The 19,421-nt window shown below is 52.1% G+C and overlaps 1 protein-coding gene across 9 annotated transcripts in view; it reads left to right on the top strand.

Annotated features, from left to right (window-relative positions):
* TTLL1 (TTL family tubulin polyglutamylase complex subunit L1) overlaps window positions 1-5,638 on the top strand; it is a 42,305-nt gene extending 36,667 nt beyond the window's left edge. For 6 of the 9 annotated variants that reach the window (XM_082352647.1, XM_082352648.1, XM_082352649.1 and 3 more), the window contains one exon: window positions 333-5,638. In XM_082352647.1, the coding sequence (XP_082208773.1) occupies window positions 333-462 (130 nt within the window). In that variant the 3' untranslated portion in view covers window positions 463-5,638. The remainder of the gene's footprint in view (window positions 1-332) is intronic. The other 3 variants (XR_014233749.1, XR_014233750.1, XR_014233751.1) reach the window with 3 other exon arrangements.
* The last annotated feature ends 13,783 nt before the right edge of the window (window positions 5,639-19,421 follow it).

Below are 19,421 nucleotides of genomic sequence, written 5' to 3'. Positions count from 1 at the left end.
GGGGTTAGTCATCCTCGCCCCACAGATGCTGAGCGAGATGCTGCGTGTAAAGTATTTCCAGACATCACTCCTCTCCCTCGCTCCCCGGAGGTCTCTTTCCTTTCCTTTCCTTCGGGTCATTGCCAAATTCAGTCTGGTGGCCTGCATGAAATGTCAGCTGCAGGGGGTGGGGACCACCCACAGTAACAGTTTGACGCGGTTGTCCTCGTGTTCCATGGCCTGGGGCGGTGGTTGGTGGGCTGGAGGCGTGTGGGACGGGGCCAGGCTGCTTTGCCGCACCTCAGCCATGGCGACACTGCCACTGAACCCTGGAGATGCTTCTCTGTTTCTAGGTACGACGAGGAGCTGGCACAGGGTGACGGGGCTGACCGAGAGCTGAGAAGTCGGCCGGGCCAGTCGCTGGGGCCCAGAGGGGGCCGATCGAGAGACTCCGGGAGGACCGTCCTCACAACCTGGAAGTGACCACCAGCGAGAGCAAGACTCCAGCCTGCACCCACCCTTGCTGAAGACCTGTTTTGGAAACTCCCTTTTTCTAGAGCTTTTTTCCTTTCCTAAACCCTGTAAATAAATAAAGGCATTTCTTTGGAAGGTTAAGGAGCCTATTATTGGGAAGAAATCCCTGTTTCTCCTTTACGCTCACACCCACAACACTCTGACAACAGATGTATGGAGATTTTTCCCACACCAAGCAATTCTGCTGCGGCGCTGGGTGTCCTACCGTTTAACTCAGTTCTGACGCTGTCTGCCTGGAGTTGGAGTCAGATCCCGCAGGGTAAGGCCTCAGTCCCACAAGACTGCCCCCACCGTCTCAACTTCAGACGCCAACCGCAAGCCCACGTTGTTAACTGTGCTTCTGACTAACTGGCTGTAAGTGGGAGGTTCCCACAACCCTATCCTTGGGTTCAATTAATTTGCTAGCGGGGCTCTCGGAATTCAGGGAAACAGTTTGCTTGCTAGATTACTGGTTTACGTAAAGGATGCAACTCGGGAAAAGCCAGATGGGAGCGATGCACAGGGCGAGGTGTGGTTGAAGGGGCACGGAGCTTCCACATCCTCTCCGGGGGCACCACCCTGGACGCTCTTCAGATTCCATAGTCCGGGGGTATTTATGGAGGCCTCGTTACACAGGCATGATTGATTAAATCATTGGCCATTGGCGATCGACTCACCCTCCGGCCCCTCTCCCTTCCTCGGAGGTTGAGGTGTGGGGCTGAAAGTTCCACGCCTCCAGTCACGTGGTGGTTGGTTGGTTCCCCGGGCAGCTAGCTCACATCCAAGGCCATCCAGGAGCCCCAGCCTCCAGTCAGTAGCACAAACTCTGGCTTGCTTGGAAGGGACTTGTTAGGAACAACAAAAGATACCCATTTCACCTTCATGCTCTGTAGCAATTTCAGGAACTGGGAACAAAACTAAGTATAACAAAGATGTCCCTGTAACTCTTAGAAAGGAAATTACAAGGGTTTTAGGAGCTGTGTGCCAGGAAAGGGGATGGAGACCAAATATATATTTCTTATAAATCACAATATCACAGTCTATTTCATTAGGGCTGTAAGAACTGATTCACAAATGTATAAAACGAGCTCTTTCCACAGAAAGTAACAGCTTCAGCATGTGATTTAGTTTATTATAAGGTATTCACGTTTGTAAAATTTGTTTTCTAAATTAAAAACAAACCCAAAACCTGAATATCTTACAGAATCATGCTGCTGTGAGAAAGCAAAATATTTAATCTGACAGCTGCTTTGGTTTCATTCCTTTTAGCTTGACTGCGATTTGGAAGAAAACAGGCTACTAGAAATATTCCTCAGCATTTATCGTTACAAAGTCCTTTGTCTTGATGCTCTCAGACAACTCACTTGGGTTTTGTAGGTGAGTCTGTCAGTCAGATGAGCCCAGGCAATTCCCAGCATGTGGCTTAAGTGACATCAGCATCTGGCTTTGCCACAGACGCAGAGGTAAGCGCTGTTGGCAGCCGTCAGCGGCGGGATAAGCTCTTGATGTGATGTGTTTACCCGCAAGCCACCCTGGTCACCACTGACCTACAGAAAAATACGAGGAGGCAACCCGTGTCCCTCTGTAGAGCGACTGATGCGGCCAAATAACCCATGGGGGTGTTCCTCTTAGTAAGAACCTTTTACTGTCACATGTGACATCTTTCATTGATGCTTCATTCACTGTCCTGAGTTTCTTTTTCAACTCCCCACCTCTTTTTGGTTACAACATTAGGAATAGGATTTTGTTGTTACATAATTACGCCAAGGACATAGAAGATAGAGGTCTTTCCTGTACCCATATGCGAACACCTGTCACGCTTACACATCTTGTGTGTATACATGTGCTCACATATATTTAATGATGTTTCACAGCCATTTAGGGAAAAAGGTCCTTTTAAATGGATCTGGTACAATACAAAGTGAACAAAACGTAATACAAATGGCATTTAGCCAGAATCCAAATAAATTGCAATTTGGAGGGATCTGTCTGCTGTGTTCACGTTAAGCCTGGAACAGTTCCAGCTTATTGATCGATGCATTTCGTGTGTTCCTTAATATTTAGGCCCGCTGTGGATGGCAGATGTGGCTTCGAGCCTCTGAATCAGACCTGGGCTCTGCCATTTATTAGTTTGTCCCAAGGCTGACAGTGGCTCTTTGGACCTTTGCTTCCCAGTGTTTAAGAAGGGGATTTCTTATATTTGCCTTAGAAATAACAAGTGCCACTGCCTGCCCCACCTTGCTCTTGTTCCAAGTCTGACGGTGTTTTCTTCCCCAGGAGGGGACAAAATCCACGTGGCTGGTGGCCTCCACCCTCAGCTTCTGCACACAGCTTTTCCACCCACCACTTCTCACAACCCAGGTTCTCCATTATGTTGCTTTATTTTTGCCTCTCAGATGTGTCTGGGAAAGGGTGAAGTCCCTGGCTGGGAATGTGACCGCAGGCTGAGCTCAGAGGGCAGTTCAATCACGGAGGAAAGAAGTTAGTTTGCCAATGACCAGGTTGCTAGGTGAGAGCGAGTGTCTGCTAAATAGATTTATGTCAAATATTGACTGTGACATTAGTGATGTCATGTTCTGGGGCAGATGTTTCCTCTGGACATTTCTAGAATATACATGGGTAGGAAGTATGCGATGTGTGAAGAGGCCTTGGGAAATTGTTGGGCTGTAAACAGACTGTCGAGTCACTCGGCTCAGATCTTGGCAGTGGTGTCCCCATTTGGAATCGTCCAGGATGACAATTTTTGTTTTCTTATCAACTCCCATTATTTTTTTCCATTTGACGGGGTAGGAGGGGGTGGTTTCCAAAGTCTGAGGGTTGTAGCATCTGGTCATTTTCACAATGATTCTTTTTGTTTGATTTTTCCCAGAGTAAACCCATCATTTGCCTGCTTCCTGAAAGGGCTGCTCCCTCAGTATTCTTTGGCAGATGCTCAAGCCCAGAATGAAGTTGTCTTCCTACATGTTCCCCGTCTCACAGCCCGGCAGTCCCCAAACCTGGTGACAAGCTCCTCGATGGGCCTCCCACCTGGACCACTGGGTCTCGGCCCACAGCCCCACCCCATGCAACTGGGTTCCACCCTCTGGCCCAGAGCATTTTTCTGACCTGTGGCCATTTCCCCCCGCACACAGTGGTTCTTCAGCACCATCCACAGAGCCTCCTGTGCTTGGGGGGACCTGGAGGCCCTCCATACACGGTGTCCACCAGCCCCAAACTCACCTGATTTTCTAACCCCAGGAGACTGGCAGTTTCCACCATCCCTCTAGGTCCACTTTCCAGCTCTGCGGTCTCTCCAGGCAGCCCCGGGAGGAGCTTCCGTGGTCTCCCCAGCGTCAGGCCATCAGCCTCCTGTGGCCCAAGGAAGCAGGTGAGTGTCTGCTGCAGGGACCCCGGCCAGCCGGCCTCTCGCCTGATGCCTGGCACTGCCCAGTGACCAGTGCCCACAAGGTGTTCATTAACAGGAGCTGTGCCCAAGGGGGGGTGCCCTGGGACATTTCAGGACACCTGTGAGGCAACAGGAGCACCATCAGATTTTGTTTCCTGTTTCTCATTCAAGCAGACGAGGTATTTTTATGTCTTTTCTGATTTGTCCCAGCCTGAACCATACTGTGTCTCATACGCTTCTCTCCCACGCCCCAGGCCACGTGGCTCGCGGGATCTTGGTTCCCCAACCAGGGATCGAACCCAAGCCCTCGGCAGTGAAAGAGCGGAGTCCTAACCACTGGACCGCCAGGGGATTTCCTCATATGCTTTTTTTTTTTTTTTTTAATTTTATTTATTTATTTATTTATTTTTGGGTGTGTTGGGTCTTCGTTTCTGTGCGAGGGCTTTCTCTAGTTGCGGCAAGCGGGGGCCACTCTTCATCGCGGTGCGCGGGCCTCTCACTATCGCGGCCTCTCTTGTTGCGGAGCACAGGCTCCAGACGCGCAGGCTCCAGACGCGCAGGCTCAGTAGTTGCGGCTCGCGGGCCCAGTTGCTCCGCGGCATGTGGGATCTTCCCAGACCAGGGCTCGAACCCGTGTCCCCTGCATTAGCAGGCAGACTCTCAACCACTGCGCCACCAGGGAAGCCCTGCTCATATGCTTTTCAGCTGAAGACAGCATCCTCGTACTTCTGTGCCTAGAGGGTTCCGAGCGTTCCATCTCGTGCTCATTTCTTCCGTGGCTGCCGTGTTCCCTTAGCAGAAGGGAGCCTGAGGGTCTGCAGGGTCCCCTGCGGGGAGCCATGGGCTTCCCCGCCCCTTGATTGTCCTTTTTTTTTCCCTTTCTTTTTCAAGTTTAATTCCCTTGATTTTTCTTATATGATAATGCTGTGTGGTAGCCCCGTATCTGGAGTCTGGGTTCTCCTCCCGGGATCTCGAGTGGGTCTAAGACAGCAAATTCTGAGCAAAGTCTCCTTCCAGGGGTTAGCGGTGAGGACACCGTAGCTTGGACAGGACACGGAAGGTGGCCTGGCAGATGGCCCAGGTGGCCGTGGCCATCAGCAGCAGCTTGGGCAGGGGGACCAGGCAAGCTGCAGAGCCGTGGCAGAGGGGCCAGTGGGAACTTGCTGGCCTTGTTCCCAGTGGCCTCCACACCGGGAGGTTGGAAGCTTGGCCAGGATGGGCCCTGCGGGTGGCAGCAGCAATTTCCTTGGAGCACTTGACAGCCACTGAGTAGCCTCCAGTGCCAGCCAGGGCTTTGAACTCGGCCCCTGGGTCTACTTCTGCAGGGGCATCACCTTCAGAACCTCAACCTTGTGGGACACCAGTGACCCCAGACTTCTCTGTGGGTATGCTGGGTTGAACAGTGTCCCTCCAAAACTCGTGTCCACCCAGAACCTCAGAACGTGACCTTGTTTGGAAATAGGTCTTTGCAGATATAATTAGTTAGGGGTCTCAAGATGAAATCGTCTTGGATTTGGGGTGGGCCCTAAATCTCATGACTGGTGTCCCTATCAGAAGAAGAGAGGACACAGGCACAGAGGACAAGGCCGTGTGAAGTCAGAGGCAGATGCCGCCCTGAGCCAAGCAAGCCAGGCGTTGCCGGCCGCCGCTTCGAAGAGAGGCGTGAACAGATCCTCCCTTGGAAGGAACCAACCCTGACACCTTGATGTTAGGCTCTGGCCTCCAGAACTGTAAGAGAATAAATTTCTGTTGTTTAATCCAGCCAGTTTGTGGTCATTTTTTCCCAGCAGCTCTAGGACACGAACACAGTGGGTGAGCGGCAGAGACAGCCCCAAGGAGTTGGCCCTCGACCGAAGGGCCCACTGGTGACAGGTGACCACCTGGTTCTCAGGTTTGCCCCACCGCTCCCAGCTCTCAGTCCTGCTCAGACTCCCTACGAAGGCCCTGCAGGCTCGGCAGCGCTGGGCTGGCCACGTCTGTTCTCGGAGAAGAAGCGTCACACCCGTGCCTTCTCTCTCCCCAGATCCCAAGCCTCCGCGACCTCCCCTCCTGAGCTCCCCGGGCCTGGCTGTGATTGTCCCCTGTTCTCTAGTTTCTCTCTCACCTGAGTCAGATGCTTCAGAGAAAGCCCAAGTTTTCTGGGCTTCTCAGTAATGTGATTGCTATGCTGATGCAGGTTGTGGGTGACCCTCTTGCCTGAAGGACAGCAATGGCTGCGGTGTGGTGTCTCTGCTGGTACAGTGCAAGCCCGCATGCCCCTGGGGCTTTCGTGCCTCTGCTGTCTGATTCAGGGCCATTCTCCAAGCTCCTCTCCTTCACCTTTTAATTCCAGTCCTGGACTGAGCCTTTTGGGTTTTTGCCTCCTGAATTCAGTCCCCTCTGTCTCACTGCCCCCCCATGCCCCCCCCTCCCCGTTCATTCCACCCCTCCCCATCCCGCACTGCCTCCAGCCCCTCCCCCCTCCCCTGCCCCGGAGCTGCCTTTGCGGCCCATCAGGTGTTGCCTGGGATCCTCCTGGGGAGAGGGTGGGCCACAGAGAAGAGCCTCCGAGGGCTTTCTCCTGCCGGGGGTCTCTCCTGTTGTGGCGGAGGACGCCGGGCAGCTCCTACCTCGGGACCAGACTCCCATCCTGGCTGGAACATCGAGCTGGGCCGGCTCGGAGCTCCAGGTGTGCCTCCTACCTGCCCAGCCGCAGAGCAGAGGCTGTGGCTCCCCATTCACCTTGTGCCCCAGGCCTTACGCCCCACAGCAGATGGCGAGAGGTGAGAAAAAGATGCCTTAAAAAGGGTCCACAGGACTTCCCCGGCGGTCCAGTGGTTAAGACTCCGAGCTTCCAGTGCAGGGGGTGAGGGTTTGATCCCTGGTCGGGGAACTAAGATCCCACATGCCAAGTGGTGTGGCCAAAAATGAAAAAAAAAAAAAGGAGAGGGGTTCCACGGAGGCACCTGGGGCTGATCTATCTGGAGAGACCACAAGCACTGAGCTTTTCTTTTTTTCTTTTATAAATTTATTTATTTTATTTATTTATTTTTGGCTGTGTTGGGTCTTCGTTGCTGCGTGCAGGCTTTCTCTAGTTGTGGCGAGCAGGGGCTACTCTTCGTTGCGGTGCGCGGGCTTCTCATTGCGGTGACTTCTCTTGTTTCAGAGCTCAGGCTCTAGGCCTGTGGGCTTCAGTAGTTGTGGCACGCGCGCCTCAGTAGTTGTTGCTCATGGGCTTAGTTGCTCCGCGGCATGTGGGATCTTCCTGGACCAGGGATTGAACCTGTGTCCCCTGCATTGGCAGGCAGATTCTTAACCACTGCGCCACCAGGGAAGTCCCACGAGTGCTGAGCTTTGTCTGCTGACATTGTCCCCGAGGAAGAGAAAGCAGCCCTGACAGCCAAGGGCAGGCCTGGCCCTCGCAGCTTGGTGTTCTCCCGTGGAATGTAAACAATCGCACAGACCATCGGCATCAGACCAGGCCACTGTGTAACTGATCATCAAGGCGGAATCCTTCCATCATCGTGTCTGAACCTGAACAGCGACATCAACATTGTCCAAGCCGCAAAATGACCAAGCTTCCCCGACCCTGTCCCAGCCACAGGACTGACTTCACCAATCACTGCTCTTACCTGCCCCAGGCTCCGCTCCCTGTAGACAAGGTTTACTGAGACACCTGGTCACAGAATCACCTGCCCTTCCTCAGAGCATCCAATCCAGAGCAAAGCCCACCTCCCCAGACCCGTCACCCAGTACACACCCAGTACCCTAAAGTCCCAGGCGCATTCTCCTTCTAGGTAACAAGCGATTCACCCACCCTGTTCCCCCGCAGGATGCTCCTGTCCTTTGGCTGAAGAACATAAGACTATGAGAATGTTTAATGATTTAACATGGGGAATTGCACTAGTTCTGACGTGGCTGAGATTTAAGAAAGACTGAGTCCTTCCCCAAGGTTGGCAGAGATCCTGTTCAGTCTTAGAAACAGGTAAACACGTTTTTCTCTTCAGTTGGTGCTACAGATGCTGTGAGTGGGGAGGGGATAATGGAGGAGCCCCAGCAGCAGCTTGGAGAAGGAAGCTGGCCTCCGGTGTCCCTGCTCAGGAATGCAGCCACCTCCCTTACTGCAAGGTGCGGGGAAGGTGGGGGGAGAACCAGGGAGGCCCAGGCACTCGGGGGGGGGGGCTGTCATGTAGTTATCTAACTTTTACAAATTACATTTCCCACAAAGCCTTAAGGGCCTACTAAATTAAAATCAAACAAACAACAACAACAAAAACCCAGCACCTAATCTGAGAGACACAGAATGCTGCCCGGTCCTTCTTGTGCGGGAGGAGGTGACTCCCCAAGGTCACACAGCTAGTGAAAGACAGAGGCTCATTGGGACCCAGTGCATGTGATTTCCCACCCAGCTCTTTCCAACACAACGTGTTCTCGCCTATGGAAAAGGCAGGGAAACACCAGGTCCCTATGGTAACAGGACAGTATCCAGGGGTTGAAATTGGAGATTATAAAATCAACAAATATTGGTTGCCACTTGCCATTCAGAAGGTTTGGGAAATTGGAAGATGCACAAGGGAGACTGCAGGGGGTAACAGAACAAGGACAGAGTCAGGTATCAGAAGACCCGAGCCCTCTCCCTGCTCTGCTGCTTGTTTGCTGTATGACTCTGAGTTTTGCTTTCTTATCTGCCTGGTGGAGATTATAATCTGTGCTCTGCCCACCTCACAAAGCCATCACAAAGAAGGAAAGACAATGATTGCAAAAGTGCCAAATCAGCATTAGTTAACTAATTAGTTAATTAGTTTTTTGCTGTCACTTGAGTTTTAAGACCTGGTGTCTGCCCTCAAGGAGTTCACAAACTATTTCTTGTAAGAACAATGAAAAAGACAGTATAGGCTCAGTGCCAGAGAAGTGGCAAGAATAATATATGCTCCCACAGCTGTGCTCTGGGTCGGCTGGGTGATCTGGGGTGGTTTCCTTGAGCTGTGTCTTAAAGAATGAGTGGAAACTGGATGGGAGGCAGGGGAGTAGTGGGGGGTAATTTCAGAAAGAGGATTCAGGGCCAAATTATGAAGGATCCTGGATGCCAGGCTAAAGAATTTGGCGCTAGGGAGCCGTTGAATGTTTCTGAGGAGTAGAGTGACAAGGGAGGTGTTCTTAGAGATGAGACTCTGGGGGTGGTTCAGAGGATGATCGAGGTGGGGAGAGGCTGGAGGGAAGCACAGCAAAGAAGAGCTGAGGTTGTGGACTAAGGAGGATATTGTGGGTGGGAGGGTTGGTGGAAGAGGTGGCTTGTGCACCCCGGGTTGCAGATCTTTAGAGCCAGGAGCAATTCTCAGTTGACCAGCAGGGGGCGTGTGTGTAAAAGGGGTTTGAGCCTTCAAAGCAGAATTAGGTAAACTTGGCAAAGTTATGTTAACTAAAGTACTTTCCAGGAGCTGTTCAGTGAGAGCCTATAATTCATGGCTATGAAATAATATTGTTTCCATGTAACAACTGTGTAGCGAGAAAGTCACTGGTTTGCTTCAGTTCCTGAATCTTGTACTCAGAATAAGAATGAAAATGAGTCTGCCGGAAAGCTGGACTGACAGGCAAACTCTTCTCACACACGTCTGTCCCAGGCAGAAACTTCTCCTTAGCATGCGGAATTCCCTGTTTTCCCATCAAATCACCCAATATTGAAGGAGCATTAGCGATTTGATAGCACTGGGTGCTGGGGGCACAGCCCTGAGCAAAACAGGCAAGTCCTTGCTCTGCAGAGTTCAGTCTGAAGGGGAGAGAGATGAGAGAGGAACATTCCCAGAGGTGGGCGAGACCAGAGGGCAGGCTGCTCAAGTGGACCCTCGGAGGGGCCGTGAAGGGCCTGGAAAGAGCTGACTGTGACCGGGCAGAGGTTTTGGAGGGGCGGAGGGCAGTGGATAAGAGAGGCTGGCTCTCTGTGTTGTGTCTGGACAGATCCTCAGGATTAGGGGAGCGATCTGATCTGCTTGGGGGATGGGAGGGCTGGCTGCTGGGCACAGGTGATTTCTCCTGGTCTGGAAGGAGCTTGATCCCCCAAGTGGGTCTTGGGGACATGTCTGTGCTGCTCGGGTCAGCACAGAAACTGTTGAGGTGGAGGTCCCTTGAAGATGTGTTCCAGAAAGAAGGACCATGAGCTTCAGAAGCTGAGGCTGGGGGCTGTCCAGTCACTTTCTTTCCCTAGTCCTGACCTTTCAGGTCTTCCTTCGATTGCACGGAACACTGCCTGTCTCCTTCCTGTAACTCCACCACTATTTTTAGCCAGAGTTAGAGAGAGTTGGCTGCAACTGAAAGAATTTTAACCTTTAAAAGGTCACTCAGGTTACAGTGTGGAGAACAGATGGGAGAATGGTCATCCAGACGATAGATGATGGTGTCCTGGAGAAAAAAGTGGTGTTTGGAAGTAGCGTCAACAGGACTTGGTGGGGGAGGATGGGTGAAGAAGGGGAGAGAGACCTCAAGAAGGATGCTCAGCTTTCTGGAAGGAGGTACCATTCATGTGGGGCTCAGGGGAAGATGATGCCTTTAGTTTTAGGGATGTTGAGCTTGAGGAATCTTGGGGACACTCCTGTGGGGTGTCACTTTGGCACTTGAGGATCTGAAGTTGGGCTGTGATATAGAATCGAGGGCCACTGGCGTGGAGCTGGGAAGGGATGCTCCAGGAGATTGCCTGAGGGTGGAGACCACAAGGAACAACAAGAAGGGGCTGAGAAGGAGCAGGCAGGGAGGAGTGAGGAGCTCAGCTCGGCATCTCATGGAAGCCAGGATGTAGGAAAGTGTGACGAGAGCTGCGTGGGGTCACAGGAGCTCAGCCCTGAAAGGGGCTCTGGGACTTCAAAACCGGGGGCTATGGTGGGCCTGGTGAGAGCAGGGTCGCAGTGTGGCAGGGAGATCCCAGAGGAAGTGGACCAGCCGTGGGGAATAAGTCTTTCAAGTAGGGAGGTGAGGGAGAGGAGAGGAGAGAGAAGGAGGCTCTGAGGGGCTGTGCACCCAACTGAAAATTATAACTTTTAATAGGCTTCATTCATTCATTCATTCATTCATTCTACTGGTATTTACTGGGTGCTCACCGTGTACCATAGCTGTTCGAGGTCCTGGGGACACTTTGCTAAACAAGATGGGTCAGTCCCTGACATCATGAAGCATAAAATCCAGAGGGTGCTAGAGGAGAAATCATCGTCTTGAACAGTTTTATTGAGGTCTAATTTACACACCATAAACACACTCATTTTAAGTGTATGATTCAATGACCTTTAGCAGATTTACAGGGTTGTGCAGTGATCACCAGAATCCGATTTTACAGCATCTCCACTGGCCACACAAGATCTCTCATGCCCATTTGCAGTAACTCCCTATTCCTACTTCTAGCTTCCAGCAGCCACTAATCTACTTTCTGTTTCTATAGATTTGTCTTTTTTGGACATTTCATATAAATGGAATCCTACAGTATGTGGAGTTTTTCTTCTTCTTCTTCTTCCTTTTTTTTTTTTGCAGCTAGCTTCTTTCACTTAGCATCATGTTTTTGAGATCCATGCATGTTGTAGTGGGTATCAGCATTTCATTTCTTTTTACTGCCTAATAGTATTCCATCATATGGATAGATATACCACATTCTATGTACCCATTACCAAGTTGATGACATTTGAGTTGTTTTTACTTTTTTAGCCATTGTGAGTAATGCTGTGTGAGCATCTGTGTATAAGTCTTCAGGCGGACAAATGTTTTCATTTGTCTTGCGTAGATATCTAAGAGTGCTAGGTCATAGGTAAATATATGTTTACTTTTTAAGAAACTGCCAAACTATTTTCCAAAGCAGGTGTACCATTTTACATTCCAACCAGCAGTGTGTGAGGGCTCCAATTTCTCCACATCCTTGCTAGCCCTTATTATTTGTCTTTTTAATTATAGCCATCCTTTGGATGTGACATGGTATCTCACATGATTTGCAATTCCCTAATGACTAAAGATGTTGAGCATCTTTTCACAGGTTTATTGACCATTCCTATGTCTTCTTGGGAGAAACTGTTTTAAAGAGGTGAATTTTCCATTCCTCCTAGGAGATTGTGACTTTTCTCTTATTCTTTGGTAGAAGATTCCATTGACTCTTCCATGAAGACTTTCCTGATGCTCTTGTCTACACTGGTCTCTCCTTTCTCTTAAATTTTAAAGCATAAGTCAGATCATATCTGAGACTTAACGCCCTCCAAGAAAACTTCCCCTGTAATTTAGAATAAACTCAAGCTCCAGCCTCATCTCCCCACCGCCCACTCTCCCTTCTGCCCTTGCTCCTTTTGCTGGAGCCACAGAGGCCTTTGAGGGTGCCACGCCCACCACCGCCTCGGGGCCTTTGCACTGGCGGTCCCCTCTACGTGGAATTCTCTTCCCCTTGATCTCTGCGGGGCCGGCTCCATCTCATCATTTGGGGCATCTTCTCAGAGAAGCTTTCCTGATCATCCTTCCAGCCACAATGTCTTATCATCTTCTCTGGCTTTCTTCAAAGCATTGATCGCTATCTGAAGTTATCTTAGGTATTTACCTGCTTTTTTACTTTCTCCCCCACAAAACCATCAACTCTGTGAGGGCACCACAACCTCTGCTTGGCCCGATCCAGAGTATGGCACGCACCTGATGGATGACAGTTGAATGACTGACTGAAGGAGTCTAAGGTGCCTGCTCATTTGTGATGGTCCTCGCCCTCACCTGTGTGGCTCCTGCTGCCCCAGGGTCATGGCCACACACCCCCAGGCTGAGGTAAGGAAGACCTGGGCGGGCTGGCATTTGTCCTGCGTGGCTGGGGCCCTAAGTGGTCACTGTGTGAAGCACTTCCGGACAGTGTTAGAGCAGCAGACACTGGCGGCAGTGACAAGTCAGAGCAAGATCAAACGGTGTGTGAGGAACGGTTTAAAACTGGAAGAAATTTAGTCTCAAGAAGAGAAGATTTAGGGGTGACACAAAATATGGAAGGGCCGGGAGTTCCCTGGTGGTCTAGTGGTTAGGACTCATGCTTTCACTGCAGTGGCCCAGGTTGAATCCCTGGTTAGGGAACTAAGATCCTGCAAGCTGTGCGGCATGGCCAAAAAAATTTAAAAATTTAAAAAAATTGAGGGGCTGTTAGGTGAAGAGGAATAATATGTAGTCGGGGTGTTTCAGAAGGCAGACCCAGGAGCAGAGGGCAGAAGTGGGACGGTAGATGTTGGCTTGGTGTAAGGGGGCCCTTTCTTGGTAGCATTGCTTGGGTGCAGAATGGGTCATCTTACGAGCCTCGCGTCTCAGGGAGGGTAGCACTCCCAGGGGTGCGGTAGAGGGCATCCATCACGGATAAGACTGGCACACGTAGCTGGTAGGGCCTCTCTGCCTCTGAGCCTCTAGGAGTTCCCTGAGCTGAAGGCATGTGCTGTCCCAATGTTCAGAGGTGACCTAGAATTTTCATCTGGGGCTTAAGGGGAAGAGTCATTTCAGGGCATGGGGAGGAAAGAGATCAGCTTGCCTGCGCCAGCCTAGCACCGCTGGCGGGGAGAGGACGGGCCAAGTTCTAGGGCCCTGCAAGCAAATTTTCTGTTCACTTGCTGATTTGTGGAGTATCCCTCTCCCCCTCTGCCCCAGGGGATCTGCCCCACAAGGACAGGGACTTGTCATCTCATTCACCACAGCACCCAGAACAGTGGCCAGTGGATAGTAGGTGCTCAATAAATCTCTGATTTCAAAGCCTGACTCTGGAATCTGAGTCCCGGGAGAACCCTTGTCCACTGACTGTCTGTGTGGGTCCGCTCCATCACATCTCTGTTTCCTTGTCTTCAAAGTGTGCATGATGACATGAGGGTGATTGCCATCCTCACCTGCCAGCTGGGAAGAGGCAGTGGCCGAGCTTGCGCACCTGGGTCTGGGCTGCCCTGGTTGCTGTCCTGCTATTTTTATTTTTATTTTTAAAATATATTAACTTTATTTATTTGGCCGCACCGTGCAGCATGCGGGATCTTAGTTCCCCGACCAGGGATGGAACCCATGCCCACTGCATTGGGGAGCGTGGAGTCTTGACCAGGGATGGAACCCATGCCCACTGCATTGGGGAGCGTGGAGTCTTAACCGCTGGACCGCCGGGGAAGTCCTGCTGTCCTGCTATTTTTAGCAGCAGTGATCACAAAGCTCTGTTGTGGGTCCGCCTTCTCTCTTCCCACCGTCCCCTGGGCAGCAGTCTCCAGGCCCCGACAGCTGGCTTGCGGAGGAGAGCAGCCCAGCTGGGGAGTGGGAACGTGTGTGCGAGTGCCAGGGGAGGGGGAACGGGCAGAGCCCTGGGCTGGGTGAGGGCTGAGTCACAGCCATAAAAACTGGGCTGGGGGGGGTGTCATGGTTACATTACACTCACTTCCTGCCCGGAGGGTGCTGTGTCCCATGCCTCCAGGCGAGTGAGCCCGAACAGAAAGGCTTTGAGAAAGCAAGGAAACAGGAGGACAAATGGAAAATTTCAGTGAACTGGCCGCCCAGGAATCCCTTCAGCTTGGGAGCGTTCTTGGAGCCTCAGCTCCCGTACCTGGAAAGGCCTGTCATTTGGCCTGGAGCAAGTTTCCTACTTACAGGTACGGTGGAACCTGCAGGCATCCCGCTTCCCAGCCATTCATGCCCCATGCCCGCCTCAAGACCACAGCTCCTGCTGTTCCCACAACCTGGCATCCTCCCCTCCCCTCCCCCACCTGCTGAAATCCTGCCCATTCCTGAGGCCCAGTTAAACGACCGCGTCCTTGAGTCTTTAAACCATCTTCTGACCCAGCACCTGCCACTCTTCTCTGCCTGCCCTTGACTTTTCAGTTCCACACAAGTGAACTCACTCTCACCTTTCACCTCTCTCTCCTCCCACTAAATCATCCTCACTTTTCCCCCCAGCTTGAGTATGGTTCTGGTGGCCTCAAACATTTTCATATAACTCCACACATATTTATCCAAATTTCTCATAGGTGCTTTTTCTGATCTCATAGTTCTATGACACAAAAGCCTGTAAATACAAAGCTGAAAAAAAATATCACCATTCCTTGGTATTTACCTAAATGAGAACTTCTGTCCACACAAAAACCTGCTCAAGAATGTTTATAGCTGTTCTATGCTTAATTGCCCAAACTTGGAAGCCACAAAGATGTCCTTCAGTGGCTGAATGCATAAATAAACTGTGGTACATTCTGGCAATGGAATATTATCAGAGATAAAAAGAAATGAGCTATCAAGCCACAATAAGATGTGGAGGAAACTTATATGCATATTGCTAAGTAGAGAAGCCACTCCGAAAATGTAACAGACTGTATGACTCCAGCTCTACGACATTCTGGAAAAGGCAAAACTATGGAGACAGTAAAAGGATCAGTGGTTGCCAGGGGTTGGGGTGGGGAGAGGGCTGAATAGGTGAAGCACAGGGGGATTTTAGGGCAATGGAACTATTCTGTAGGATATAATAAGGATGGACACACATCATTATGCACTGGTCAAAATCCAAAGAATGTGCAGCACAAAACATGAAGCCTAATGCAAACTCTGAACTTTAGTTAATAATAGCGTATTAATATTGGTTCCTCAATTATAACAAATGCACCACACTAATATGGACGTAAATAATAGGGGAAACTATTGTCGGGGGGGATGTGGGTAGGTGGGAACTCTGTACTTTCTAATCAATTTTTCCGTAAACTGAGGGCACATTAGCAGGTGAGCGGGGGACAGCAGAGCAAGGAAGTGGGAGAGGGCGCGGAGACCACAGAGCAAGTGCCTGGAAACAGTGCCCGACATCGGGCCAGGCTCCAAGGCCAGTGCTCAGGGAGGCCCCCAGGCCAGGGGACACTGACGAGTGACATGGCCTCTGTTCTCCCCGTGCCCTCTCTACTGGGAGACTCAGCATGGTGTGGGGTAGTGCAAAGGGTATGGCTTTGGAGCCAGACAAGAGCCTATGACCTTGGACAAGTCACTTTACCCTTCCGAGCCTCAGTTTCCCCAAGTGCAAAGAGGACTTGTCGTGAGGAAGCAGGAGTTCTCTTGTATAAAGCACCATCCTGGGGCCTGTCGCCATGGAAGGGGGTCATTTGGGTGGCGAATGTGATTGTTATTGGGGCCTGGGAGAAGCCAGGGCCAGTTCAGCCCCTTGGGCCCTCCGTGGACACCCAGCAGGTGATCTGTCCCAGTAGGTGCAGGGTGAAGGCTGCCTGAATGAGTGAGTAGCGGCAGTCTCCCAGGCCTGGTCCCCAGGAGCGCCTGGCCCGGGGACCCCACTCTCTGGGCGCACAACAAGAAAGCTGTGAGCTGTAATGAAGCCAGGCCTGGCTTGGCGGGCTGGCTTTCCCCAGGGTCCACAGATACTCCCATCAGCCTCAAAGAGTGCATGGGCCGAAATCTGAAACCCAAGCCATGGGCTAGAACCAGTTGCACAGAGGACAGAGTTGTCACAACAGGAAGGGCGTGTCTGAGCCTGCTGGAGGGACAGCCAGAAGCAGCCTCGGCCCTTCGCCCCCCAGCCCCCCAGGAGCTGCCAGGACCCAGACGCCCAGAGGACAGCTCCCTGGAGCGTGCTCTCGGCTGGCCGCCCCTGCCCTTGGTCTCAAACCATAAGGAGGGATGTTTGCCTACAGCCTTGAGGAATCAGCCTGTGCTCCACCTTGGGCTGACTGACCAACCCCCCCCCCAACCCGCCGCCCCAACTCCCACTGCTCCCATTACCTGCCCCTCAGACCCGTCCTCCCAAGTCCTGCCCTGTGAGTCTTCCGGAATCTACTCAAACTCTGCTTTTCTCAGGAGCCCTCCGGGACCCCGTCCCCAGGGCACTGCCTGGGCCCCTCACCATCACTGCTCACAGCCGCCTCCTCTGGCCCCCACCAGCATTACTTGCTGGGAAGTGGGGAATGCGTGTTTTTCATTCCTGCCCAGCTCGATACCCGGCGTCACATGTCTGCTGTGTTGGAGGGAAAGGGGGGATTGCTGTGGGGAAGTAAGGAACACAGGAGAAGGAGCCAGGAGGCCCCGGTTTGCGAGGGTCTCTGGCCCTGGCTGCTGGAAAACCTCTGGTAACTCACCTGACTTCCCTGGACTTCCACCTCCTCACCTTAGACGCAGGGAAGGACTCACCTGGTCACCCTCTGGGGTCTCTGGCTTTGATGTTCTGTGGCCCCCAAACAGCTTCCTCCGCCAATCTCTCCCACCCACCCCACCCCCTGCCCAGTACTGCACTCCAATGTGAAATGTCGCCCCTCCGCCTGTTACCCTGCTGACCCCCCATTCTGAACTACTGTCCATCATTCATGCTCCTGGAGAAGAAAAGAAATAGTCCTTCGTCACACACACTTCTGAGCACCTGCCACGCGGCATACACAGCTCCAGTTCAGATGGTTCAAAACCATCCTTGACCTACCCTGGCAGGCTCTGGTGTGGATCTACCATCTGCTGCCCGGAGCCAGAGAGAGGAGAGAGTGGGTGACCGTGGGCAGTCCACAGGGCACAGGAATTTCTTGAGCTTGACGTGGAGTTGGCCTCCCCAGCCCCCTGCCCACAGTGGGGCTGTCTGGATGGGAGGGTGGATTCTGACGGATCTCAGACTTGGTCGGAGGCTCCCACAGAGGGAGAAGGGTGCACAGGGAGACCAGGCGGGGGCAGGAACTGGGCCTGGGGAGAGCAGAGGTCTGCGGGAGTGGGAACACAGGCAGCAGGGTGGGGCGGCCGGTGATCCGGAGGGATGGTGCCCACATTCCTTCGTGGATGATGACGCCAGTGAATCTGGCACTCACTTGGGCTGGAAGTCCACCTTCCCTGGACCATGCCCGCTTTTGGGAGCAGCGCCCCGTGGCTCTGCTTCTTGTGGGGCAGGGGGTGCAGGAGAGGGAGAGGGAACGGGAGCGGGCACGTCCCCTGGGCCCTGCCAGGCCCCTCCCCTGCCTGCCCTCCCCTTTACAGATGAGGAGGGGCTCCCTGCTCCACCTCCGCACTGCGCGCCACGTGGGATTTAGTTCCCCCACCAGGGATGAAACCCCTGCCCCCTTCAGCGGAAGCACAGAGTCTTTTTTTTTTTTTTTTTTTTATTTATTTACTTGGTTGCACCGGGTCTTAGTTGTGGCAGGTGGGCTCCTTAGCTGGGGCATGTGGGCTCCTTAGTTGCGGCACGCATGTGGGATCTAGTTCCCTGACCAGGGATCGAACCCGGGCCCCCTGCATTGGGAGTGCGGAGTCTTACCCACTGTGCCACCAGGGAAGTCTCAAGGAGGCGCTTGATGGTTTGGGCCAATACCAACATCAGCATCGGTCGGGCGAGCGCCTGCTGTGCGCTGGGCACCATGCAAAGTCCTTTTCATCCATTAGCATGTTTAATTCCTCCATGCCCCACCCCCGCCCCAGGCAGGTGGTGAGCCGCTGTTCCCCTGTCCAGATGAGGACATTGAGGCTGGGAAGGGAGGTGACGTGTCCAAACCTGTGAACCTAAAACTGCTCTAAAAAAACAAAAACAAAAACAAAGCAAAAAAAGAACAAGGAACCCCTGAGCCTTTGCCTGAGTCCTAGGTTTCCCTAATTGTTGGTGGTGGTGGGGGGGGGGGAATTCTTTTTTGCAAAGGATAAAACTGGGCCTGTGGCCCTCAGGCCTCTCCTCCTTTCCTCTGACACCAGGAAGTGACCAGGACCTAATTAAATATTTAACCAGAGTCGGGGTGGAAGCTTGACCTCCAGCGCTGCTTCTTGTACTCCTGCCGTGACAGTAACATTGAGCCACATATAATCCCGAGCCCTGGCTGAGGAGGGGGCCCAAGTCCCACCCACCTGGAAGTGCCCACGCCCAACCCAGGTGAGATGTGGACGCCCCCAAGGCAGAACCCCTGTCCGGTGTTCACAGATGGTGATTCAACAAGTCAGGCATGGACACACGGATGAAGGTCACTCAGGTCAGCAGAACCTTTGGTAATAGCTGGTCTGGGGCCCAAGAGCAGTCCTTGAGGGCTCCCCACTGTCTCTAACTGTGGTTTCAAAACCTCTTTATGTTTTTAATTGTGGGAGTCTTTCCATGACATCCTACATGTAATCAGTAGCAGCATTTTATTGGTGTACATTTATTTTATAATGTAAGTATTGGTGCACAACTTCTTTTAAAAGTTCAAGTTCATAACATTTACATATTTTAAATGAACCAATATTATAAAATTAACCAATAATAAGAGCAATGTTACTTTTTTGATGAATACACAGTTTGAGACTGCTCCAGTTCTTTTTGTTTTGTTTTGTTTTTTATAGATTTTTTTTCATTTATTTATTTTTTGGCTGCGTTGGGTCTTTGTTGCTGTGCGTGGGCTTTCTCTAGTTGCAGCGAGCGGGGGCTACTCCTCGTTGTGGTGCACAGGCTTCTCATTGCGGTGGCCTCTCTTGTTGCGGAGCATGGGCTCTAGGCGCGCAGGCTTCAGTAGCTGTGGCACGTGGGCTTCATAGTTGTGGGGCACGGGCTTAGTTGCTCCATGGCATGTGGGATCTTCCCGGACCAGGGCTCGAACCTGTGTCCCCTGCATTGGCAGGCGGATTCTTAACCACTGCGCCACCAGGGAGG

This window comes from Balaenoptera borealis (assembly GCF_965194805.1).
Source record: "Balaenoptera borealis genome assembly, chromosome: 13".
Taxonomy (NCBI): Eukaryota; Metazoa; Chordata; class Mammalia; order Artiodactyla; family Balaenopteridae; genus Balaenoptera; species Balaenoptera borealis.
Note: the sequence above shows the minus strand (reverse complement) of the source record. Positions and strands in the feature narration are given on the sequence as shown.